We start from the raw sequence: 27,647 nt of genomic DNA on the forward strand, positions 1-27,647 counted from the left end.
AGGCAAAATTTCAAAACAAGATTCTTAACCACTTCATAGATCTCATAAAACTGAGCATACTGTATTTAAAAAATGTTTGGATCTCTCTGTATAAAGGCAAGGGCGAAAAGCTGGTCAGAAAGTTGTCATCTAGGCCTGAAAAATTACAAAGTAAAGAAAAATAGTAGTAATAGCCTCCCAAACAGCAAAAACAAATAAAAAAGCCCACGTAAAAAAACCAGAAAGAAAATATTTCCTGTTTTTTGTGTTCAAGATGAACCCTTTGGATCACTCAGAATATGGAAAACCCAAATACCAAGCTCTAGTTTGAATTACGTACATTAATAATTTAGCTATGATATATGGATATATTGTTCGGGACTCTAAGCACTAGATCAAAAGTTATTTTGTGAAGGAGTTAGAGCTTTTTTTCTCAATCAATCATGTTTTCTGATTTTTAAAAATATTAAAAAAAATCTTCTATCAGTTTTGGGTATAGTGGCTGCAGACCACCTAAATCTCGACTGCCTTCTCAATTCCGTTTTCTGAACCTCTTAAGTTTTCTGAACTGAATTCTCAGTTATATGTTACAAGTTAGATTTGAGCAGGGAACAGTATGAATGCACTGAGTGAAAAGGAAAATAAAGACATGATATTTTTTATTTTAGAGGAGGTGGTTTTTGGGGAGAAGGTTGTGATCTCTAAATGATAGAATATTCAAGATTTGAAGTACTGAAGATTTTTATACTAAGAAAAGAAAAAGTTATTTAAGAGAGTAATATATTGACAGTAAATTAACTGTGGTGTAAAAAAAAACCCCACAAACCAAAACAAAAAAAATCGTGGTCTCTGCGATGATGAACAAATTCAAGCAGTCTGTTTGATTATACATTCTCCTGTGGGGAGAAAGCTGACAACAGTCTTTCTAGAGCTGTTCATGAAGAAGTGCAGGCAAATGATCATAGACTCTCTAATTTGCAAAGTATTAGCATAGGAAAGCAAGTTATAAAACCAAAGGAAATATAATTATTGATTTAAAAACAAAAATCACCGTTAGGTTTTGATTATATTAACACTAAGACAACTAAGCAAGAATTCACTGTCAGATGACTGTTTTCTTTCCGTGTTTCTTTACTCATTATTCATGACACGTATCATGATTCTTAAATGTCAAGTCCTTCAACAGAGTTGCAGTGGAATCATTGTTAAAATAATTGTTCAATTTATCTTTTTTTATGCATGACAAAAATAATTAGAGTTTCTCAATTTAATTGTAGAAGCACCATGCCATTTCTATTTGAACAGTACGCTATTTAACAAAAATTGAGCTTGTAGCAATGTTTTTAGGGTCATCAAATATTTTTTCGAAAAGTAGAAAAAACTTTTTCCATCTGTATTGCTGTTGACGTTTGAAGGCTCTGGTTCAATGATGCTTCTGTGTGTCTGTATAGTTGCAGGATTTCAGTGACTTAACTTGTGAGTTATTCTGTAGAAGACTAAATATGTGTCAACAGTGTCAAAGAACTCTGTTTATACTTCACCATCCCTTTCTAAACACTGCTTACAACATTCAGTTCTTTTTGTATTGAATTGTTTGCTTTAATTAACAAAACAAACATTGAACTCAGTATAACGGTAAGTTAGGGACTTTTGTTTTGTACATCTAAAAAAAAACCTAAACCAAACAACAAAACTAAACCTAACAATAACAACAAAAAGCCATCCGTAAAATTCAAACTCTGAGTGATGTGATGAAGTGAAGATGTTATGTGGGAATCCTGTTGAAATTCTGATGTCTCAGTAAATTAACCACAGGGATGTTTTATCCATGGTTTCTATGAAAAAGAAGGGAGAAGCCATAACACAGACATCTTTTTACTTAGAAAATAGCTATGGTACCTAAAGATATTATCCCTCTACAGTAAATCAGTCGAAGGCCTGGAACAGGTGAGTGTGCTTCAAAGCAATATCTAATAATTTAGCATAAGAAATGTTAAATTAAACTAGTCTCCACACTACATTGTAGCAGCTAAATGTTAATACACTCCATCCTATATCCTGCTTTGTTCACAAATACCTTTGGCAGAGATTAGGCAAAAAAATTCAGAGAGCAATAATATTAGCCATTTGCTAGATGAAATGTGAATACCTATAGTGTGGTTCTTTTGAACAGCTGTTCTTCATTCTGCCACTAATAACTTGAAGAGCAACACTTTGAAAACATGTGTTTAGCTAGTGAGGGGAAAAAAGTTAATTGAATTTATTACTTCATACGCTTTGCAAGAGATAAACATTATCCAACTAGGAAGATTATTGGAGTTATTGAGGTGGATTTTTCTGAAGGGAAATCCAGTTGTGTTGGTTCATATAATCAAAGTTAAAAAGTAACCATTAAAGAGGATTCTTTTTTTGATTTTTGTAGAGGTAACTTTTATAATGGCATATTGAAGACTTACTAGAAATATCACTTGAGTAACTGAAGTGCTAATACAGAAAGCTATAGTTATCTTAAGACAGGCAAATTATTGACAGTCTTACCAGCTGAGTTAATTTTTAGGTGGATTATTTTCTTTTACTGAGCAGCTAGCAAAATCATCTGAAGCACAGATGTGCAATGTGAAATTTAGTTTCCTGTACACCTTTGGGTGAAGAAATACAGTGAGACACGTTTTCCGAATAATATTTTGAGTATCTTTAAGGAAAATAACCTGAAAAATTAAAGAGAAATTCATCTAGATCTCAATTTTCACGTTTAAATGTCGGTATAGAAGAAGACTGAAGATGTTTTAGTGAAAGGCAACTTGAGTGAAATATGAGTATAAAATCACTGAGATTATGTTCTCTGGGAAAGAAGAAATACTGGAAAGTGGGAACTGAAAAAAATAAATCCCAATAAGTTCAGTAAGTGGTAGGTGAGATCACTGAAGAATGTGAGAACAGTCATGATGGACCAGAGGTTAATCTAGCCCAGTATTTTGTCATTGATAACGCTGAAAAGGATAGAATGTAAGAATAAGGCAGCACATAGTAATCTTTTTTATTAAAGTTCTTTTACGGTGCAGCTTACAGACTTCCTGAGTGAGACGCTATTGCTGAGTTTTCTGTTTTTAAAAGTTTTTGATAGACTGTTCTGTGAATTTGAGGACTTTACAGAGAAGGTTACAAAGTTTGTGAAGAAACAAATAAGGAAGAACTGATTGGGGATATAAAGGTCAGGGCAACCTTGGCTGCAGTGACTGTGAGATGGTAGCGTGGAGAAGCCTAAGAGCAGGTAGCAAGGCAAAAAGCAGGAGCACGACCATAGAGTTCAGGAGAGCAGACTTCAGCCTGTTCACGAAGGCGTTTTGAACAATCCTAGAGGAGACCATGCTGAAAAGAAGAGGGATCTAAGAGCTCCTTGATTTTTAAGGATCACCTCCTCTATAGTCAAGAATGGTCCGTCAGAATGAACAGGAAATCAAAGGCAGCTAGAGGCCTGTATTAATGAGCAATTTCCTCCTGATAGAACTCAAATAAAAAGGAAGAAAAGTGGAAGCAAGGACAGAAGAGGCTGATATTCTGAAAGCCTCCTTTGCCATGGTCTTTACCAGTAACACTTGCCTTCAGGAATCCCAGATCCCTGAAATCAGTTTACAAAAGTAGTGATTCTGTAATTAATTACTGAATCTAATGAGACATGTATATATTGTGCCTTGGTGATTATTCCTATTCTAATGATTCGGGCACCTGTTGAATGCTTTGGGCTCTATGTGTGTGTGTGAATATTTTTGTTGCATGTAATTATAATGTGCATATGTGAATATGTTATAGTACTCTATCCTGTGATTAATCATAAGGACGGGATATTTTAATTTATTTAAAGATTTTTAAAGGCTATTCTACAGACTATTTTTGTTAAGGGGTATAAAATGACTATAAGCTGACCATGAATAAGTTTAGGATAAAAATAAAAAGAAAACTGTGTTGTATCTGTAAGAATATTTAGAAGCTTTGAAACAGCTTTTTAATACATGAGAAAGATAGTTGAATTTGTGATAGACTGCATTAACGTTACACATATGATTATAGAGCATGGCTTCCCTTCAGGAGCAAGGGCTAACCTACATGCCATAAAAGATCTGGCATACTTTTTCCTGGTATGAAGCTAACTGATTTTTGCATGGTTTTCATCATAGTTTATGCACTTTAATTTCTTAAGATTTTAATTTCTTAATATTTTATAGTAGAAACTGTCTACTAGGCTGAAGTACATTTTTCATAGTTTCACATTTCTGTTTTATATTCTTTGCTCAAATAATTGTTTTATGTAAATACACTGCATATATAAATAAAAATATAGCTAGATGAGACTGAAAAGAAACTAACTGTCAAGAAGAGTCCTTGGAAAAGTAAATCATGGAATATAATGTAGAAAAAACAACTCCTAGGAGGATTTGTACAAGTACTTTAGAATCTATGAGACATAGACTGGAAGAAGCTATATTAGACTAGGACTGTTATTTTAGGTTAGTCCTTGCATACATGAAAAATAACAAGGAAAACTGAAACACCAGCTATTAAATGTTCTATACATTTTTACAGTAATTGACATAGTTTACAACTAGTTGTAAATTTTAAATGATATTGTATTAATTAAAATTTAACTGAGAATTGAATTGGGAATAAAAATGAGGGTCAAATTTTGCACTCTAATCCAGTGGAACCTATATGCTAATAAAATATATATAAAAAGGTAAAGTTAAAAATTGTGACTTAAATTGAGGAAAAATAAGGATTTTTTTTTTTTCATATATCTATTCGTTTCAAAGGATGACCACACTTCCACAGGATGTCGTTTACCTTGTTAAATTGTGCAGAGATTTAGTATTTCTATCTGATCAGATTCAATCCTAAATAGCTTTTCTTCTGCAAATAACTATCATAGCAAAACAAACATACATAATACTTCTGCAGAGTTTAACTAGTTGTCTAAATAAAAGTTGTTTTCTTTTACAGACACAATATATGTCGCAAGATCAAACAACTCTGCCTTTCACAAATACAATATTTGGGTTTCGGATTACTGTCAGCTATGCTACTTTAATATTTGTGATGTTTGATATTTGCAGCACAGCTTTGTTGCCAAGATGATGAGCGTAATTACTGTAGAGATGCGGGTATGATTACGATAACCTTGTTTTTAATGTTTCCTGGTAGGATTTTGGAGATGATGGGTCCTTGTACATTACTAAGGTTACCACAACTCATATGGGAAATTACACCTGCTATGTTGATGGCTATGATAAACTCTATCAAACTCATATTCTCCAAGTGAACGGTAAGAAAAAATGTTCTAATTACCAAGCCATAAGAGGCATGGATTTGCATTTTGTTAAGCAGATCTGTTGTTGCTCTTTTCCTTTTTTTTATATTGTGTTACAGCTTAACAGAAAAAGAGATACAATTCTCTTACTGTTGTCCTATAAATAACCTTGCAGAACAATAAAATATAATCATTTTCATTTATTACTTCCATATGAATAATAGTTATTAAAAGGAGTAAAGATAGTCTAGAGGACTTGCTCTACACTGTGAACAATTCGCCTGTGAGGATTTTTAGTATATTAACTGCAGAATAATAAATGTTTTTATATATACATATAGATACATGTAGATACATATAGATACATACAGTTACAGTAGGTTTGAGTATTAATTTAGTAATTCTGGAGAACACACTGGGAAAAATAAGTGCGTAGGCCTCTCATGTTAAGAATGTTGCATTTAATATAAGATTTTAGAAATGCACTACCCTAAAAGTTTTGTAATTGAGGTAGGCTTCTAAGTTCACATTTATTATTTTGAAAGCTAACCATGATTTTAGTAGATAAACTCGAGGCAGCTGGATTTGAAATCTTGATCTTTACATCTTCCTACATCTGTTCAAGTTCCAAGGACCACTTTCCTGAACTCTGTACTTGGACAAAACTCAACTGCAATCATTACTGGTGCCCTGAAAACAAGCCTTGCCCTTCTCTTGAACAGTACCCTCTCCTCGCTCTTTTCCCGATATGTTTTTTTTTTTTCTAAATTATCTTATACAGTTATTCTCTTCTACTAATGAAGGGTCCAAGGATTCCACTGTACTTTATCCTCAGTGAGGTATAATGTCTTTTTTTGTTGTTTGGTTGGGGGTTTTTTGGGTGACCTTGTGCTTTCCTGTTATTTCAATGTTTATATTCATCTTTGACTCTTAAGTATACCTTTCTGCAGCAAACTACCTGTATTTGTCACTTCATGTTGATACTTAATCCTATGCAGAATCATGTTTGAACTCAATCTTCTCCTGCAAATTTACTTTGTATTAACAGGCCTTAGCTTTCTTCTGAAGCATACTCTAGACCTAGTTTCTTGGCCACTGCAATTGTCATCATTCTTTGTTTTATTTATAGTCAATTGCATAAACCGTTATTATAATTGACTTTTCTTGACATCTCTTATCTAAATATGCTGAAATATTTTCTGATGTTCATATCTTTTGTTGGTATTCACACCAAATGTGAATACCTTTATGGTAAATGTGAATACCTTTACGTAAACCTTTATGGTGCCAAAGGCAATCATTACCCTTGCTCCTCTGTATCATTCATATAAATTTTAAGTTGTCCAAACAAATTGACTAGTCCGTGTTTGCTCTACTCAGACAGCTGCTGTTCCACACATTGGCACTGGAGTGGTACCTTCCAACACGATTTTGGATATTGGTTTTTTGAGGAGCAAGGAAAAGGAAAAAAGAGTCCCTTTAAGCAATAGGATCATTTGCTGTGCATATTGTGGATAAACGGAGTTAAAACCATTGAGATTAAAGGTCAAATGAAAAGCTCTTCTGCAGTTTAGATCTCTACTGCTAAGCAGTAATCTTCCTAAGCACAGGCATGATAGTAGTTGTAGCTGTGATAATGACTAATTAATATAATGATACTTGTATTAACAAGAAAGACAAAAGGTTGATGAGATAATGAGACTTGGTTGATCACAAAGATCTAATGTGAAGGTTCAATGAAAACAAGGTAATTAGATTTTAAGTACTTTCTTGATTTCCATTTGTGTAAATCTAGATTTTTTAGAAAAAAAAAATTATGTTTTGCATCAACTAGTTTGCAAATATATATTTATAGTTTGGATTTATTTTTTAAAGATTAAAATATTTAAGATTGTTTTGTTTTGAATTGACTGGTACAGTGGTAAAGAATAATGAGCTTCCTTTGGAGTCTTAACAGTACAGATAACAAGCACTGTAACATAATGTTTTATGGTGAGAAAATTCAGTCTTATACAAATAGTATAGTAAGGTAAATATTGTAAGCAATATTATAGTACGTTTGTATTTAACGCTTTTTCATGTAAACTATTAAAAACCTTCCCAAAATGCAAAATAATGGGGCAGGAGTAACTGTTTGATTAAATAATGCCAATTATCGGGATTTACATAATACTTAAAACTTTCAAATTGTATAATTTTGTGACTGTATGATTCTGAGACTATATGAATCTGAGCCTGTCAGTTCAATATTTATTTTTTTCTCTATATATCTGTGATACTGAAATTCATTCTCTCGGGTATTTTTCCTTTACTGTTGTTGACATCACATGTCATAAACTCCATGAATTAGAAAGTCTATTCTCAGATAATAATAGGTGTATGTGATGGGTTTAGTATCACTGAAGACAAAGAGGAGCTCTATAATTCAATCTTCCGTAGAATATTTACAATATCAACTCCATAATTTGTTTGTTAAAATCTCTCTTTACTTAATTTGTATTTCAGAAGGATTTGTATCGTTTTCCTTACGCTTGTTTATTAGTCTTTGATTTCTTCCACAGCAGCCATTCAAAATTTATGGAATGCTGGTAGAGTAGTAAACTTTGATCAGAGCAAAAAATCTATAACAAACTGAGATCTTCTTGTCATATGGGTCGTTGTATTTGGTAAGCAACCACCTGTCTCTAAAATGCCCTTTAATGGTAATACTATATTCAAATAACCACTTTATAAATTAATATTCACCTATTTAAGATCACAGAGGTGTATACATTAGTCAAGTGAAAAAACAGAGTTTGAATAATAGAACAAGATTTTTTTCATTATATTTATACTGCTTATGTTAAGTGTTAAAGGAGCTTTACTAAAAATGATTACTCTTTCTTGTATCACTGTACTTAGGATTACATGAATGTGATATCTCTGTCTGACACACACAAAAAAAGCCTTCAAAATTGCTATTGAAAAAGCTCAAATTCCTATTAAATTTTCTCAGTAACTCAGTGTTGATCAAGTTGCAGATCTACGCTGTCCATAACCAGAGATGTTAATATTACTGATCATGTTGGTAGTTACAGACACGATACCTAGATGAGTTTAAATATTATTTTTTTTATAACTCAGTTTTTCTATTTTACAAGCATATACACATTATAGCCTAGATTTTTTTAAGTGTGAATTTGAGGAATTCCACTTTTGGAAAGCTATTTCTAGACAAACAAACGAAATGTCATTAGTTGTATTATAAACACAAAGGAAGACTTTCAAATTCAAACCTGCTCTAAAAATGGTATAAGTTTATGATGCATGTTACAAATCAGCTTAATATATACGTAGCACCAATGTGACGTTTTTCTTTCTGTTGATGTCTTAACAATGGTATCCTACTCACTGAGCTTTCACATTGATTTACAAGGCAAGTTCTTTGCAGAGGTGACAAGAATTTTCCCCACCTTAGTTCCAAGACAAAAGGCCTATTAAAAAACCTAAAAGTTTTGGTACCTTAAGGTAAAGAACAGAGAGTCCAGACCCTCAGCCAGATATACAGCAGTGCTTTATAGTGTCTGTACAATTATTTACTACCTTCGTTTTTCCAAACAAAATATCTCAGTTTAATAAAAGAATTATCATATACAACAATAGAATAACCTAGTTTGCTATATACATTATGTGTTTTTTTCTTAAACATGTATGTTCTCCCTGAATTCCAGACTGCTTGAACAGACTATTTTCACTCTTCCCGCCATTAAATCTGACCAAAATAATCTTCAGGTTTTTTGATAGCAAGTGTAAAATGTATTGAATGGTTACATATTCACCATGTTTGGAACCACCAGTCTCACGTGGCTTTTTGAACTGAATGAAAAGAGATGTAGGATTAATTTAATTATGTATTATATATGATTCTGCTAAATACAATCGTGCAGTGTCTTCTCATGCAGGTATCTCTGTGTAACACTGCTAAAGGGAACAAGATCTACTACAGAAATACGGGATAGTAGAAGAAAACTCAGACCTGCTTTCACTTGAGCACGTCCTCACCTTCACATCTCCTAACCCTTGAATAGTTAATTTAGCAACAGTAGCATCTTGTGATATAAGGTTTGATTTTGTTTGTTCTTTTTAGGAAGTATTTGATTTCAGTTATGATATTTTCTAAAACTTTACTAAGAATAAAGTTGCCCCAAAAATATCCACCTTTTGCCCAAGCTAAACTAATCCATTCCTTTTTCTATTCAATTAAAATTCTCCAGAATTGAACTGTTAAAAAATTTCTCCTCGCACGCACTCAGTGGAAGTCTTTAAAGGTGTGGTAGTTAAATACCCATAAGTTTTTATATGCGATGATAATATTTTACTGGCGCAAAAAAAGACAAGAAATATTTTATCATAGATAGTCAGAATATAATGCGTCACAATGCCTCACTATTGTTCCTAAATGTTGTTTGTGTTGCTGAGATGACTGAGAGCGTTAAATGATGGCAATCCTATCTCTAGGGAGATGGAACTCCTTGCTCTTCTTGAGACAAGGTGGAGAAATAAACTATTCGGCTTTGATGCAGTGGGAAACCTGCAACATGGGGTGGGCTTGCCTAAAGGACCTTCTGTCAAGAAATGCTGAACAGGACAGACATGAAAATTGAATCTTAGGAGGTGAGGCAGAGTAAGAATGGAAGCTGAGGTGCCAGAAGAGACTCAGGCCATCTGAACATGTAGTTCTGTGAGGCTCATTATGATGAACACGGTGGGGAAGGCAAGGTCTCAGCATGGAACACACAGATCCCATGGGGGAGGAGTTAACTGGGAAGAAGTGGAAAGGAAACTGGAATGGGAATGTCAGGCTTGAGATGAAAAGTAGAGATCTTAATCCATAAATCTATAAATGCCAAGTCCCTTCCTGAAACTTAATAGAAACCTTAAATCCCTGATTTTTATATGCTCTTGCTCTCAGCTGGTAGTCTAAGCAACTAGCAGCCATAATTTTTACATTTTTAGTCCTCTTCTGTGTTCTTTTATTATATTTTTGCAGTTTGTATATTGGGATTATGTGTAATTTTACGTGTATATTATTTGAAAAGACCCTCGTGTCTAACCGGGTTTAAAATATCCCTGAAACCTACTGATTTTTGCATCCGATCTGAGATACAGTACATTTGTGTATTTCTTGCAATGTAGAAATCCGAGACATTTCTATGCTCTAATAGGACAGCATGCTGGGACATTTCTTGTAAACAGTTGGATAGCATTTGAAAATATTTAATCTCGTGCCAAAATAGACATAGTTAATTTTTGATCTTGTTATCTTCTTTCATTATCAACTGATGCTTCATTCTCTACCCTGCTGTGTTTTGTGATACCAGCTAAGTAGTCCACATTTTTAAAGCTGCATTAAACAAAACTTTGGGGAATGGGAAATATGCTTCTTTAACCTTCATTACAGTTAATTTTTTTATTGTTGGAAACAACCTCAAGCAAGTTCTCTCTATACATAATTAAAGATAAGGTCCGTAATTATTCATCTAAAAAATCTCCCCGGCAAGATTTTTTTCATCTTGCTTAGTCATTGATTACCAATAGCAATATGACCACTGTGTTGTCATATGCCCTCTCTCTGCCAATACTGATGTGTGGTATGTTGTGGATTTTTAGTTGGTAGGCATATACTTCAGCAAGTTTCCAGACTTTGGAAGAGTGATGTCAACAATTTTTATATTTTGCTAATAATGAAACTCAGAAGACTAGTCTTATAAATGCCTTGTTTAACATCTTCATTAATGATCTGGATTATGGGGCAGAGTAGTACCTTCAGCAAGTTTGCACATGGCACCAAACTGGGAGGAGAGGCTGATGCACCAGGGGGTCATGGTGCCATTTAGAGGGAACTGGACAGGCTGGAGAAATGGACCAGCAGGAAGCCTCATGAAGTTCAACAAGGAGAAGTGCAAAGTTCTGCACCTGGAGAAGAACAACCTCATGCACCAATATATACTGGGGCCACCCAGGTGGAAAACAGCTTGGCAGGAAAGGATCTGGGGGTCCTGGTGGACGCTAGGTTGAACATGACCCAGCGGTGTGCTCATGTGGTGAAGACAGCAAATGGTACCCTGCGAACAGGAGGTTCTATCTGAACGTTAGGAAACACTTTTTTTACTGTGAGGGTGACTGAGCACTGGCACAGGTTGCCTGGAGAGGTAGTAGAGTCTCTATTCTTTGAGATATTCTAAAATCCAGATATGGTCCTGGGCAACTGACTCTAGGTGGCCCTGATTGAGCAACGAGGCTGGACAAGCTGGCTTTCGGAGGTCACTTTCAACTTCAACCATTATGTGAATCTGTGATTACGTGTTTTATAAAGGTAAAATGGATTGCTGAGAGGTGTTTTGGAGAGAGGGGAAAGGTGGAGATGAAAGTGTTAAAGAAAAGGTTTGTGAAATAGGACAAATACAATATATGTACATCACATCATAACTTACTGGTTTTACATTATTAATATTTTATAAAGAAATTGAAGGAAAAATAAAAATCTTATTACTCAACCCAAACTATTGAATTAGAATTCAGGCTTTTTTCATTGGTACCACAGGCAGTGAAAAGAGATTTTTCTCGCAGAACTTTCTTTATGCTTCAGAAATTCACTGTGAAAGAGTTTAGCATAGAACGTCACTGAATACATGACTAATACCACATCTGTGTGTTGCACTGCTGTTATATATAGCTGCAGGAGTCTTTAGACTTGCTTATAATTATTTTTCTTAAAATGAAGATAATACTCTTCTCCACTGAATTATAATTGTTTCCTGTTTTCAGTTCCACCAGTCATCCGAGTGTATCCAGAGAGCCAGGCAAGGGAGCCAGGCGTGACTGCTAGCCTTCGGTGCCACGCTGAAGGCATTCCCAACCCACAACTTGGTTGGCTGAAGAATGGAATTGATATCACTCCCAAGTTATCCAAACAGCTAACTCTTCAAGGTAAAGGGGCATATTTATTGTTTTCTCTAGGTTGCGAATGCTTTTATCAGTGCATCCTTTTCACACTAGCTATCCTTTTTACATAGTTTTAACCAAAGGTTAAAGTCTAAGCTAAAACATCTCAGAAGATGCCTTTTGCTTACTCCTCAAGACACGTATCTTGTCTTTTTTCTCTTTATAAGAATAATGGTCATCCTTACTTGCACGAATACCAGGAAATTCCAATATGCTCTTTTCTATTCAAAAATGTATCATTTCAGAATAGAGCGATGTGCTGGGTTTATGTGGTGGGGTTTCGGTAGCAGGGGAGGGGTTGCAGACATGGCTCCTTTAAGGAGATGTGAGGAGCTTCCCCAGCTCCATAACCAGTCACACCAGTCTCTGGCCATGTCAGACCCACCTCTGGCCAGTCAACGCCTCTGTGAATGCATAGATAAAAAGAGGACAAAGGAAATCAAACCAGGTGAGACCTGCAGTGAAGAGAGGGGGAAGATGGGGGGCTGGTTCCCCCCCCAGTTTCCTGGGCGGGTGACTGCCTGCACTGGGCTGTGGCCACTTGACTGGAGATGGCTGCGGTGACGCAGCTTGGAGATCTCTGAAGTGCCCCACTTCCAGGTCGCCTGCTGGGTGGAGTTCATTCCTGCCGGGACCACCGAGGTTCGTCGGGCTGGTTGGGCGCGGTGCAGCTGCAGCAGAGAGAGGACTGAGATCTGAGAGAAACTACACAGATACCAGGTCAGTGAAGATGGAGCAGGAGGAGGTGTGCTGGAGCTGATTCCCCTGCAGCCTGTGGTGAGATGGCAGGTGGCCCCCCTGTAGCCCATGAGCGAAATGGCGGAGCAGAGATCCACCTGCAGCCCATGGAGCACCCTACGCTGGAGCAGAGATGCCTGCACCTAAGGGAATTCTTGAATGATTGTCTCCGTGGGAAGGACTCCTACATAGCTGGACACTCATGGAGAAGCGTACATACATCTGCAGTCCGGGTGCAGGGACCTCACGCTGGAGCATGTGACTGTGCCCTAAGAAGCCGTGACTCTGTGGGAAAAGCCCATGCTGGTGCAATCTGATGGGTAAGGATTGCATCCTTGTGATGGTTTGATGTAGTGGGGTTCTAGTGGCAGGAGAGGGGATTTGCTCTCTGTGACTTCCCCGGTTTTGGAGCTGGGTCAGACCGAGTTCTGGCCACTGGATCGGGCTCCCATCTCCCTCGGTGTTGAGCCAGTCAGTGCCTCTGCGAATTACCCTGTTTAAGTCAGGGCAAAGGAACTGGAAAAGGTGCTTTGCCAGGGAATGAAGAGAGAAGGGAGGAGGGCACTGCCCCCGCTCCCTGGCTCCCGGCCGGGGGCTGCCCACGCCGGGCCAGCGCCACCCACTGAGGATGGTGGCGGCGGAACCGCCGGGGGAACTCGGGGAGCACCCCACTCCCGGGGTGCCTGCTGGGCTGAGTTCACCCAGAGAGGACTAAGAGCTGAGAGAAACGGCCACACAGACACCGGGTCAGTGAAGATGGAACGGGAGGAGGTGTGCTGGAGCTGACTTTCCCCTGCAACCAGTGGCGAGACGGCAGGCGGCCCCCCTGCAGCCATGACAGACTTGGTGGAGCAGAGACCCACTTGTAGCCCATGGAGAAGCCCACATTGAAGAAGAGATGCCTGAGCCTGAGGACGATTGTGGAGCATGGGCACGACAAGGTGGAGAGGCATTTAGAGTCCCTGGGACGACCCACGCCAGAGAGAGTGGCAACGACTCCCTGAAGAATCTGAGACTGTGGTAAAGTCTGCATCGGAGCAATCCGATGGGGAAGGATTGCATCCTGTGGGTAAAACTCATGCTGGAGAAGTTTGTGGATTTTTCCTTGTGAGTAGGGGATCCTCTGGAGCAAGGGAAAAAGGGTGTAAGGACTCCTCCTCCTTTAAGAAAGGAGCGGTGGTAACAACATGGCATGAACTGACCTGCACTCCCCCATTCCCTGTCCCCCTGCGCCACTAGGGGAGGAGGTAGAGCCGGGAAGAAAAAGGAAAGGGAGGGACTGGAAGGTGATGTTTTTTAAGATCTGGCTTTGTTTCTTTTTATCCTCTCAAGTAACTGTTTCTGTTTGTCCTTAATCTTTTAAGTAACTGTTAATAAATTGTTTTGCTTTAAGAAAGCCTAATCTGTTCTGCCTGGGACCGTGGTTGGTGGGTGCTCCCTCTGTTCTTGTCTCGACCCTCAGTCCTTTTATTATATTTTTCTTCTCTCTACTTCACTGGGGAAGGAGTGAGAGAGAGCAGCTGCGTGGAGTTAGTTGCCGGATTGGCCTAAACCTTCCTGTGGGAAGGACTCATATTGGAGAAGTTTATGGAGGAGTGTTTCCCATGAGGAGAGGCCCCATGTGGGAGCAGGGGAAGAGTGTAAGGAGTCTTCCCCTTTAGGGAAAGAGCATCAGAAAGAGTGTGTGATGAACTGACCTGCAACCCCACCTAGAAGAGAGAGACGGGGGGAAGGTGTTTTTAAGATCTTGGTTATTTTTCTTGTTACCCTCTTTGAAGTAACTGGTAACGAGTTAAATTGATTTGTCTCCAAGCCAAGTCTGTTTTGCCTGAGGCATGGTTGGTGGGTAATCCCTCCCTGTTCATATCTCAACCCTCAGGCCTTTTGTTCTGTTTTTCTCTTCTCCACCCCACTGATGGGGAGCAATGACCGAGGGGCTGCGTGGTAGCTTAGCTGCCAGCTGGGCTAAACCATGACAAGCAAGCAAGCAAGACTCAGTCTCAACCTAGTATTAGAATTTCTCACTGCAACTCTATTAATGACATTCAATGAGTATTCAACACTAATATTTAAATTGAGAAGCAATGCTTTTGTCTGTAAAGATTTTATTCCAATGCATTGATGTTAATGTAGTTACTTTTCATGAGTCCAGATTTAAATTTAGATCGGAACATGGACCAAACTTTACTTTTACTGCAGCTTAGTTGAAAAGACAAGTTTTCGACTGAACACACACACACACGTCTTATTTTCAATCAGCAATAAAGGGCAGCCTATGAATCTTCAGGACTCAGCAAATGGAATGAACCTTGCCCAGCACCTTGCCAAGCAGTGCCTTCTAGCTTCTGCAGTCCTTCTGGTGATTTTTCATCAGTCATAGAAAAAAATCTCCTGCTGCCAGTGTTTTCTTCAAAACCTTCTCTCATTCATCTGCAAAACCAGAGTGTATAGTAGGGTAGGACAGCAATCAGGCCACAGTGTGAGAAAGAGTGGTACAGGCAGATGGCAAATGCTTCTCTGAAGAAAGTCTTGCCTTCTCCATAGGTGTCATAGTCCACTGTTCTTCCATGGCCCTTCTCCTGGATGTATGTGGGTAGTTGCCTTGCAGAAATACTTCCCACTATGAATAGAAAGTGGTGGAGTTTTCTTCCATAGCAGCATTCCGTTAATTCCTTCTATAGGAACTTGAGTGGATTTTTTTTTTTCCCCTCACCTCTATATCACGATTATTATAAACAAATAAGAATGGTACTTCTCTAAGCAAAATACATTTAATTCCATTTTCTTCAATATACTAATTTGAAATAAAATTTTGAAAATCTCATTGCATTTTTCCTGATTTTTTTCCCCCAAGTTAAACTATCTGTGCGTTAGCTTCAAGCAAAAGATGGTCTGGAAGGAGTATTACAGCGTAATAATAGTGTCCCCTTCTAGTCCACGTTTTAGAATACTTACAAAGCTGGGTTTAGAAAATAGATCCTACAGTTGAACAACTACACTATACTTAAAATGCAATGAATCATTGGTTGCATCAATATTCACATCACATTATTTTAAAGACCTTTGCCTGTGAAACCTGGACTGTTTGTTGACATTCCTATTCAAGATGACATGCAACTCCTGAAATGGTTTCCATAGACTCCTATATTGATGCGGGTGTAAAGTTTCAATGAGCCTGTTTTCTCTGTTGTTAAACTGCATTCACACAAAACCGAAACCAGGTGCCCCTGGTTATTAGAAACTAATAATTTTATTAAAATTATTATTTATATTGAAATTTTAGCCCTTTAAGTTCCATGGAAACCTGTGTTATTTTGTATAAAGCCAGTGGTGGTGTCAAGTGACTAAATGCAACATAAAAAACTCATAATATTTACCTGATTTAAAAGACAACCGTAGTAATCTAAACATATATAAAACCTCAGACTGATACTTCGCTCCGAAGTGCAAAATCGGCTGAGGTATTCCGGGTATCTGTGAGATGAATAATAGTGTATGTAATTCACTAGCCAGTTGAATACCTTTGGATTAGTTTGGCATGTTTCCAAGTTATGAACTCAGAAATGAAAATGGTTTAATTAGTATGAGATGAGAAAGCCTTCTGAATGTATAATCTGAAAGCACTGTGGCATGTCTGCATGTTGAATTTTTCCTCTCCTTTCAGCAAACGGCAGTGAGGTTCACATTAGCAATGTGCGCTATGAAGATACAGGAGCGTATACTTGCATTGCGAAGAATGAAGCAGGGGTGGATGAAGACATTTCTTCTCTTTTTGTAGAAGATTCTGCTCGAAAGACCCGTAAGTATTATGAGGGGTATAAAAATACGTGTAGCCCTCACTTAAACATTGAATCAATATGAAAAACTATGAAACATTAAATAGATTAAAGTGAGTATGTGTAGAAAACTTATTAAAAAAAGAAAGTTTAAATAGCAATATCCAAGCCACCAAAGACAGAGTGCATTATCTGAAGTTTATTTAGAAGTAAAATGAAATCTGTGATTCATTCTTTGAATTAACATATTTTTCCCGTTGCTGTTAAAATTTTGATAGTTTCCTCATGATAGGTTTGTTGCATTTGAAGGGAATATAAAGTGAAAAAGGCACTGGATGCCTAAATAAGGCAAAGCAGTAGTCCTGGTGTGGTTTGTAGGGTTGATGGAGGTGTGGGAGGAAGAACTTTTCCAGTCTTTCTTCCTGTATGTTCTCAAGATATACTAAGAGTCAAACTTGGTCCTCATGACATGAATGTCACTGTAGGACTTGATCTCACCTTCTGGAGTGCTCAGCAGGTCCACGTCAGTTCCAGCCTGCCAATGCTGTCTTGTGCCCAGATAACTGTGGCTCTCCAGAAATGAGGAGCAACAGTGACCACGTTCATTTACTAAGTGTTCAATGTGCCAAAGAAATCTCTACTGCTACCGAAAAGTAGCTTTCCTTACCCTCTGTTGAATGGTAGTGCGGCTTATAAACCTTGTTTACCTATTATTTGTCTGCCTTGATACTTCTTTCCCCTTCCTTTTCGTTCCTCTGCTCAGAAAAATCCATTCCTGAGTTTACACTTCACTTGTTTTGCTTTTTTTTTTCTTCTTTTAAATCTGTTACTTTAATGAATACTACATATTCATTAGGAATATATCTAGTAAGATGATAGTTATTTTACTAGTGAGTCTGATTGCATTAACTTTAGGCATTCCTATTTATCGAGAAGCTTATTCAACAGTGACAGATACTCGACAGAAGATACTAGAGGCAGAATTAGTAGCACTGCATATCTGCTTGATGCTTCCTGTTGTAAGATGCTGTGTTCAGTTACGTACAGGTTTATTAAGCATTAAACGTTTCAGAGGAAATCTTCCATGCAGGAAAATTTTATAATCCAAATGTTAATATCTTTACTTAGCTGCTTTCAGTAACACTAATTATAACTGGTGTTTCAAAAGTCTTAACATGTTTTTTTTTTAAGTGTCATCAAAATGACTGCTCAGACATTTCTGAGAAGGCAGCTGAGGATAAATAAGTTGTTTGATCATGCTGAATTTCTAGTAACCTGGTCATATGAAGTAGATCCTCCATTTGCATTTTGCAGTCTGTGAAAAATGTTGTGAGTGTTGCCAAATTACAAAACCCTGACAAACTAGACTTTGTTTGTGCTTCATTAAGACTTGTTTAGCTTTAACAGCAAAACATTTATATCCAACTGTCCAGTTTCCAAGTATTTTAGTTACATAATTATTGTGTCCTCTGAAGACCTGCTCTATGGTGATTCTGCAGGAATAGCCACACCTGTGCAAAATACTGTTTTCAGGAATTGTAATGTGATGCAATAATTTTAGATCAACTAGCTTTACAGGATTTGTAAAATCATATGCAATGCAATGAACACTGCTTGCTTGTTCAGTGCTTGCTTGCATCGTGAACAATGCTTTAAAATCTACTAGCATTAAGTTGTCATGATGACCATTGGTGTCATGAAAGGAAAAATTTAAGGAAGACTGAATACAAATCAAATTATTTCTAAGACAATTCCTACAAAGACAGTCTCCTTCCTTTCTATAAAAGTCATTTACTCTGTAAGTTCTGTGTTGTATGTTGAAGGGAGGCATTTTACCATCGCGTTCCTGGGGTTTTAACATGATTTCCTAAAAATTGATGGATGGCTAAATACATATATAGTCCATAGGTGCATAATTATATTAGTCAAATATAGATGCAACAGATATTTGCATGACATGCTTACTCTGGTACTCTGCTTTGCTTACATTGGCTCAGAAACCCATTTCTGTACATGCAAGAAGACTAAAGTACATACTAATAAAAAAAGCAATTACTATCAGTATCATTATAACATGAATAAACTGCCTTCACAGGTACAAATTTGATAGATACTGTTTAGATAAATGCTTCTGTTTAAAAAAAGTCCATTGCAGGGAGGAGTTGCTAGTGTTAGAAAACTGAATTTAACAGTAGAACAGCTTTATTATTAACTCTTCTATGCTTGTTTTTACATTTCTCCTAAAAACACTGGTTCATGCAGCAAATTAGAAATTATTAGGGAAGAAAATGACATAGGTAAAACCACCTAGGCAGTACTGTTGGCTTTTGTTTCCCCACTCAGAAATTTTAGTCACAATGCTACTACTGTTTTAATGTAAAGCCTGCTTAGGTCACAAGTTGCATTCTGAAGATCTTTGGTGATGTAGATGTGATTTCATATGATCTGATATAAACTATACCTGTCATTGATGACATTTTTAGAAATAATTTTGCTTTTATTCTCCTTTAAGATAATAAAGTAGATGTTTATTTTTTTAAACTTTTAAAGTTTGGTAGAGTTCTGAAGATGTCATTCGCACTCAATAGATCCAGGATTTAGAACTACCAGAACAGAGTAGATTCTCAATGTAACTGCTTTTTCTTTGCTCCATGGGCTTTTGTGGATGTGAAAGCGAGGATAACTTTCTTCTTGTGATCTTGGCTCTTCTTAGCTCCTTGAGTGATCCTCCAAGTAGCATCCAAGGAAAGGTAGATAAGGAGGAATAAGACTGAATAAAATTGAAGAGAGAGATCTGGGGAAGAGGGACAACGGAAGAGGCCAATAATGTGAGGAAGGAAGGGAGGACACAGGCAGCAGCAGGTGAAAGACAACAGGTTAGTGAGAACACTTAAACACTGAAGGAATAAGAATGGGAGAAAAAAGGGATAGGAGCACAAGAGCAAAATAATCTCATAAAAGCTACATAATAATCCTTTGTAAGGTGTAGCATTGCATCCAGGAGTGTCCAGTCACTATCATGTCTTGTCATGTCTTGTCATTAAATGACACAGCTACAGTGCATGACTATACATCTTACACTGCTGCTCCTTTTTAATCCATGCAGAGAATAACGCTACACCTAGTACCAATTAGAATAAATAAGGGAGATATTTGAGAAGACTGAACTTTTTGTTATTCTAGTAAGTGGAACATTTTATTTAACTTGCCTTTTTAAGAAAGACAGCATATTGGACTATAAAGGTATACAAAAGCAAAATCTGCAAGCATGAAAAAAAAGTCAAAAGAAAGATTGTAAGTAGAAACAGTTTGTAGCGTGAGATAATTTTTATAGCGTTCTTTTGTCTAGTTGTTCATGTATCATTTTGACCATCTCTGACAGAAAGTAGTTGGTGTCCCTGATCTAAGTGTTGAAATGCAGTTTTATTAACTAAAATTTCAATAATTCTTCTTCAGACTTTGAAGTATGCTGTTTCTGTATCAGATTTGAAGAAGGGCTTGTGCATATGAAAGCCTGTCAGCTTTTTCCAACAACACCCATTGCTGGAGAATTGCTTGAGAACCTCTGTGTTGGAAGGTCGCTATTTGGTACCCCTAAAGCCTCTCCAGGCTGAACAAGCTCACTTCTCTTTTTTTCTTCACGATGTCCACACAGTTTATGATGTGGTCTTTGTTCTCCTTTCTTCTTCCCTTACTGGAAAATTTTTTGATTTTGTAATCTCTGTTGGGAAAGCTATATTTTAATCTGAGAAAATTTAGCCTTAAGCTGAAAGTAAATATTTCATGAAAATGCTCTACTGTAACGGGAAGCTACTTATGATCATGATGGTATTTTATACCAATGTACACCTTTTTTTTTTTATTTTTCCCACTAAATACTTTCTGTATTAATTAGCATCTTAGATTCGTAAAGAAAACAAAAATTCTACTTACTTCTGTATTTCTTTTGCCTTCTTTATTGGCTTATGTACCTTTTCAGAACATTCATTTTAAAGTATCGTAACTTTATCTGATAGTCAACAAGAGCCATGCAGCATGTACAGTGAATAGAGCCTACTCCTACAACAGTAGTATCTAAAATATTTGTGAATGCATGAACTGTGCTGTTTTAATTCTCTAGAGACTGGAAACTCGTTTTGTGCTGTGAATTCCATTTTCCCTCAAGTTTGCAGTTAAAGCCATTGAGAATGAGATCGCTGGTTTGGGTGATAGCTGGATAACCCCTGCGGTGACTGATAAAAACATTCTGGGGATTAACGACCTGGTCTAAATCTCATTGAAGACAGAAGAGTCTCCCCTACTGTCATGCTCCTCTAATAATACCTGAGAGAATTCGGCTGTGTTGGAAGGAGTCTCTGGCGTAATCACATCTGTAATACAAATAGCAGTTTAAGATCTGGCTTTAGTTTCATTCCAATGTAGTTTGATTTTTCAGAACAGATATTTCATGGATTCATAGATTTAAGTATGATAGATCCATTTCATCTAACCCTAATCTATCTTCTCCATTTCACAAGACATTAAATTGCATCCTGTTCTGCCTGAATACAAATCTAATGCTTTGTTTGCCTGAAGTCTATCCTCCCAGAAATGTATGTACCTGAGTTAGAGCCACACAGAGTCAGAGAATTCCTCGTTTCCTTTCATATTTTTCTTTACTAATTGATCAGTTTCACTAATATGGAATAATGCTTAGTTTCCACTTCAAAGTCAGTTTTCCCTTCAGTTTCCTCTTTTGATTCTCTTTTCTTTTTTTTTTACCAATAAATTGAACTTTTAAGAATTCTTGCCCTGTGAATATACCATTGTTAAATATTGATTATTTTCCCTCACATGCACTAAATAGAAGTTTCTCATAATAAGAGAGTTACCGTAGGACTCAGAGGGTCTTTTTGCCTTGAAGATTGTAATTGATTTTGGTTCGGTTTTCTTAAAAAATTGGCACTGCTCTTTGAAGAAGCAAATGTATTATTTGTTTCTTCAACATTCTGAAGAGAGAAATACATATCTGGTAACATTTTACTTCCTCATCCACTATTCCCTTGTCACTTTTTTCTCAGTAGTATCAGCAGAGGAGAATTATGTTTATAAATCTGCCACATGCCCTATATCCTATCAGGCCTTACTTTCCAAATCCTGCTCTTTCCTACCTGTTTCAGCCCCCCAGTATAGACATAGTCTGTATCACTTTTCCCTAGATGTCTAAATTTGCATTTGGCTATATCAAAATGTATTTTATTTTAGAGATGTACTTGACAGAGTAATTCAAACAAATTTTTGAAACTCTGTTATTTATCGTAACAGGTAATTCATAGCCTTCTTAGGAAATTATTTTATATTTCTTTACAGATCATTGATAAAAATGGTTAAGACTCACTACCCATTGCTCTGGACACATTCCAGCATTGTCTTTTTCACCTTTTACTAATGATTTAACAATGAAACTACTTTTTCAGATTAATAAATGTGGCAGTTTTTAATTCAATTAACATACACTTTACTACTATTGCATAATGCTAATATTTAATCGGAGTATTTTGCAGTAACAAATTAGATGTTTATCAGATTTCTAGGTTACATCTTTATGATTTTTTACATTACCAAACTTCTAATCGCATGAAAGAACATATTCAGGTTTGTCTGAGAAGACTTGGTTTCAACTAGAGCATATTAGCTGACCTATAATTATATTTTCGTCTTTTGATTTCTTACTGAATGCATTCTGTGAGAGTGTTGTCTGTTCTTTTTTTGGGGACATATACCCCAGTCTAAGCCGCCTTACAGCTACTTGAGCTATTAATTTTCAGGGAATGGGGGAGCTACTAGAGGCATATGTATTGGTACTGCTCTTGAACTTTATGATATATTCTGAAATTTATTCAAAACTGATAGCACCAGAGCAAATACCTGAAACAGCTTTTAGCAAGTATTTTCATGTACTTCGTTTGGACCTAGTTATTTTAAATGGTTTTCTTGACTCCACAATATTTACCCTGTTTTTTCCCTTCCTTTGTTAGGTAGAAAGTATTTAATCAGCCTCTATTTTCAATTATTATCCTGCTTCTGTGCAAATACAGGACAAAAATATTTATAGAAGAATATTGTCAATGGAACTTGTTACAAGGGCATGTAGTGATAAGACAAGGGGCAATGGATTTAAACTGAAAGAGGGGAGATTTAGATTAGATCTAAGGAAAAAATTTTTCACTGTGAAGGGGGTGAGGCACAGGAATGGGTTGCCCAGAGAAGCTGTGGATGCCCCATCTCTGGAAGTGTTCAAGGCCAGGTTGGATGAGGCTTTGGGCAACCTGGTGTAGTGGAGGGTTTCCCTGCCCATGGCAGGGGGGTTGGAACTAGATGATCTTTGAGGTCCCTTCCAACCCTAACCATTCTATGATTCTATGAACATTAAATAAAAAAGTCTGGTTCATATCAGTACAATTTAAACCTTGAGTAGCTCCAGTATCACAATGCTTTTCTTCTACCTTTAGCAGCCTTTTGTAGTGGTTTCTGGGGCCCCTGCTGCTGCATTAGTGTAAAGGAATATCATGCTGCTGGGACTTCTGCTAGCACAAAACCAGGATGTTAATTTTAACTAAGGCTACTTCTTTTCTTAAGGACTGCTGTTTCTCTCTTTTTGTAAATGGGGACTTTATTCTAGCACTTAAGCATCTTTTCATTAACTGATAAAGATGGCTTCTCATTTTCTAGCTTGCAGCACATGCAGATGCATTTTAAGGAACTCTCAAATCTTTTACTCATTGATAGCTTTCTCCTTCATACTAATGGATTTAGCAGCATTTAAAGCATGAGCACACCAATTGACAGCTCTACTGCAGTTTTATGTTAATGATTATCTTTGACAGTCACAAACACAGATTTGAATCAACCCAACTCCTAGAAGCCATAAGGCAAACCAAAATCATCAGCTTGCTCGTGCTGAAACACGGTGTGGCAGCTGAAAAATATGCAAAACAAAGATCATATGACACTGTATCTTGACAATATATTTATGAGAAGGGTGGAATGGGCAAAATGTTACTGCCTTTTTTATTGATACAAATACAATAATAATTAAAATAAAGGAGGAAGAAATGGCAACTTCCTTCTGTGGGATTGATTGATTTATTGACTTACTTGTTCAGGTTACATTCAGGTAGTATTAGGACCAATAGAATTGGTACAAATTTTAATTTTTAGTCAAAGTAACGTTAGTTGAATATGAAATATAATGCATTGCTACTGAGTATAAATAAACCATTTTGTGAGTTTAAAAAAAGATAGGAAAGAAAAAATATACTAGCATGGGAATATTTAGTTGAAATAATAGAATAGAATAGATCAGTATAATCTACAGAACTAAAGAAGAAATTCTGACAGTACAGAAGACAGGAAAATAAAAAAGATTAATCATCAAAGACAAGGAATATTTTCTAGGGTGATTTTCAGATACTTAAAATTCTTATCTTCACTACTAGTAAAATATTTTGAAGTAAAATAACTTTTAAAATCCTCTTTTTTTTCCTTTCTTGATGACTTTGACAGTTACATCAGTTCTGGTTTGGTTTCCTCTCAGTTTCAATTTATTATAATCCTATCAAACTAGAGTTATAGGTCATGAAAACGTGCTATTCTCTTTAAAGCTAAACAGTTTTGTTGGTTTTGTTGTTGTTTATTTTATTTTCTGGTTTTTTTACAGTATTTTCATTTCACTTAATATTTTCCAAAACTTCACTTTATAAAATGCAATTTAGTTTGCCATTGATTAGTGTGACTTCTTAAGTATTTATCGAAACATACTTGCGCACCTTGGAGAGACAACTGTCATGATAGAAAGTTATCAAGTCATGCTATTAAGGCATTTTCAAGACCTATTTAACAGTACTTGGTGATATTTTAATATTTAGTAGCTTTTACTCTTGGTCATCAATCACAGTGTGTTGTGTTACTCAGTTCACCTACTATGGCATCATCATACATTGGAAAGCAACTTCTTCTACAGATTCTTTCACCTAGTCACACAAAGCAGGATAAAAATTATCTGCCTCATGCACTGTGTCTTGTGGCTAAATTTGAAAAATTATATACCTGTTCCATGCCATTAAGTAGATCTATTTCTAACTGTGCCTTTTTTACATAATGTCATAGTCCCATCACCTAACGAGAGATTATGTGATCTGAATGCTACTGACTTGACAGGTTTACAACCATCATAAGCAACCAGACATCCCCACTAGAACTTGGAATGTAGCTAAAAGCCTTTTGACTGTGATTTATGGCCTGAATTCTCTTTGAAAGGCTTTATGCAACTTTAATAGAATCTTCCTGTCACATCTTATACTGAATGGCACCTATATACCTAATTTCGTCAGAGATAATTTATGCCTGCATTTTGTTTTATGGCAGAGCTAAACAAGTTTATACTTGTTGACAACATCATAGGCAAAGACTTTATTTCAAACTTCCAAGTATAGGTTAGAAATTCAGCTCGTGAACCATTTTTCTTCCTACTAGTGTTGACTTGATTGAGTTAATGTGGTATGGGAAAGGACTTCAGCATGATTTATTATAAAGATTTATAGAAAATAAATTAAAGCACAGTAAGCTAACATGGTTGTGTTTGACCAAAAGTAAAGTGTCAACTATGATTTTTAACTAATAAATAATAGTTTAATATTCATAAAAATTGATAGTTGATTATTGTATTAACCTAACCTGAAATGAAAGTGCATGTCACATAATAACAGAATGGAATTTTGATAGAATTTGTATTGACATAATTACTTTAAAAATATTTGAAGCAAGCAACAGATAACTTTGGGGAAAAAAAGTACTTGTTCGATAAATTAAGGTTCTTATATTCTTATATTTGTATGGAAAGCCAAGAAATCTAAATTTCTTATAAAATAAGAATAAAACTAAAAGCAGATATGTGCATAAATGTTTTCATTCTGCTTAATAGCGGAAGTTGAGCAAAAAGTAAATCACCTTAACCTCATCTTCACTTTTAGCATTATGTTTTTAAAATAAAAATAATAATTGAAAATTGGTGTGGCTCATGAACCAGATAGTAGTGATGGTATAGATTTACTCTGTAACATAAAAGCATGTGTTTATACATTAGAGATGTGAGAAAAAAGAGTAAGGTAAGAGATACATTCTCTTTATGATGTGTATGCAATTAACCAGAACAGTTGCCATGATGATGACTATGAGTGAAGTAAGCAGACAGCATGCCTTCAAACATCTTGAAATTACTTTTTAATGCAATTAAAAGATGAGCAGATTATGGTGGGACAATTCTGAAAAATAATGTTGAATTCCACACTTCTGCAATATGATTTTTTTGTATCTTCCTCATTGTCCTGTTTTCTATTGTATCTACTTATGGCCTTATGGGATTGAAGGCTTGGAAAGGGACAGTGGTGGTGCAAAGTGTAGCATAACAAGCTAATATGAAACTGTTGATCTTTATTTATCAGCTAGTGTGACCAGCAGGAGCAGGGAAATGATCCTGCCCCTGTACTCGGCACTGGTGAGGCCGCACCTGGAATATTGTGTCCGGTTTTGGGCCCCTCGCTTTAAGAGAGATATTGAGCTCCTGGAGCGAGTCCAAAGAAGGGCGACCAAACTGGTCAAGGGGCTGGAAAATAAAACTTATGAGGAGCGGCTGAGGGAGTTGGGGCTGTTTAGCCTGGAGAAGAGGAGGCTGAGGGGAGACCTGATTACGGCCTATAAATACTTGAGAAAAGATGGTGGGAAGGTAGGGGAAGGGCTCTTTACATTAGTGTTGGGTGATAGAACAAGAGGAAATGGGTATAAGCTTAGTCAGGGGAGATTCAGGTTGGATGTTAGAAAGTATTTCTTCTCTGAAAGGGTTGTCAGCCATTGGAATAGGCTGCCCAGGGAGGTGGTTGAGTCCCCATCTCTGGATGTGTTTAAGAATAGGGTGGATGAAATGCTTAGGGATATGGTTTAATGGGGATTAGGGATGGTTGGACTCGATGATCTCTAAGGTCTTTTCCAACCTAGAAATCTATGAAATCTATGAAATATTATGTTCTGATAGGAATTTTAGTAAAATATTTACAGAATTTTAAACACAAAGCTTGTGTTTTGATGAGGCAAAATCTGGAACTAACAACAGTGGTTCTACATTCGTGGACAATCATTATTCACTATTCAGAAGATATCTGTGGATTTTTCCTTCGTATTTATTGTAATCATATATAATGCAGAACAGATGTATTTCTGATGTTTTCCCCTCTTCTTAAAGATATTTTAAACTGCTTTGTTCTTTTAGTGCAGCAAGCTAGGAAATTTTTCAGTTGTTAAGGTTTTAATTGATATCTATTTTGTTTATGAGTGCCAGTGCAACAAAATAACATTTTATGAAAACATTTTATTTGGCTTTCATGATATGTAATTCTAGGAGAAAAGAAAGGAAAATTTCAGATTATTTAACCACACGTACATAAAAGAGAGGTACAAACGAATAACAGTTTTGAATTTATTTTTTTTAAACTTAATAGATTTTAAAAGCTCATTCAGCATTTTCTTGAATAATAAGCACTGAAGCATGCAATAGAAGAAGGAAAACTATTTTTGGAAGAAAATGAAGTATTATACCTCAAGAACAACTTTCTTTTCTGAATCTTATTGCACTGATCTTGTTTTTCTTTGGATATATGTAGTATTGTGTATTGGTTACTGATAATGTGAATATCTGGTTATATTGCCAAAAGGAAGGAGAAGAGCTACACTTAATCTCCAAACTCACTGAATGTCAACCTTACATATATATATACACGTTATTTCCAACTGTTATACCTTAAACATTTGGAAAACAGAAAAGTAGGGAGAAAGAC

General features: G+C 36.4%; 1 protein-coding gene across 3 annotated transcripts in view; it reads left to right on the forward strand.

Moving 5' to 3' along the window:
* The window catches only part of FSTL5 (follistatin like 5), a 288,154-nt gene that overhangs the window by 209,797 nt on the left and 50,710 nt on the right, over window positions 1–27,647 (forward strand). For all 3 annotated transcript variants that reach the window (XM_086611644.1, XM_086611645.1, XM_086611646.1), the window contains exons 7-9: window positions 5,176–5,296; window positions 12,089–12,250; window positions 16,668–16,802. In XM_086611644.1, the coding sequence (XP_086467770.1) occupies window positions 5,176–5,296; window positions 12,089–12,250; window positions 16,668–16,802 (418 nt within the window). The remainder of the gene's footprint in view (window positions 1–5,175; window positions 5,297–12,088; window positions 12,251–16,667; window positions 16,803–27,647) is intronic.

This window comes from Tauraco erythrolophus, chromosome 5, assembly GCF_009769465.1.
Source record: "Tauraco erythrolophus isolate bTauEry1 chromosome 5, bTauEry1.pri, whole genome shotgun sequence".
Lineage (NCBI taxonomy): Eukaryota > Metazoa > Chordata > Aves > Musophagiformes > Musophagidae > Tauraco > Tauraco erythrolophus.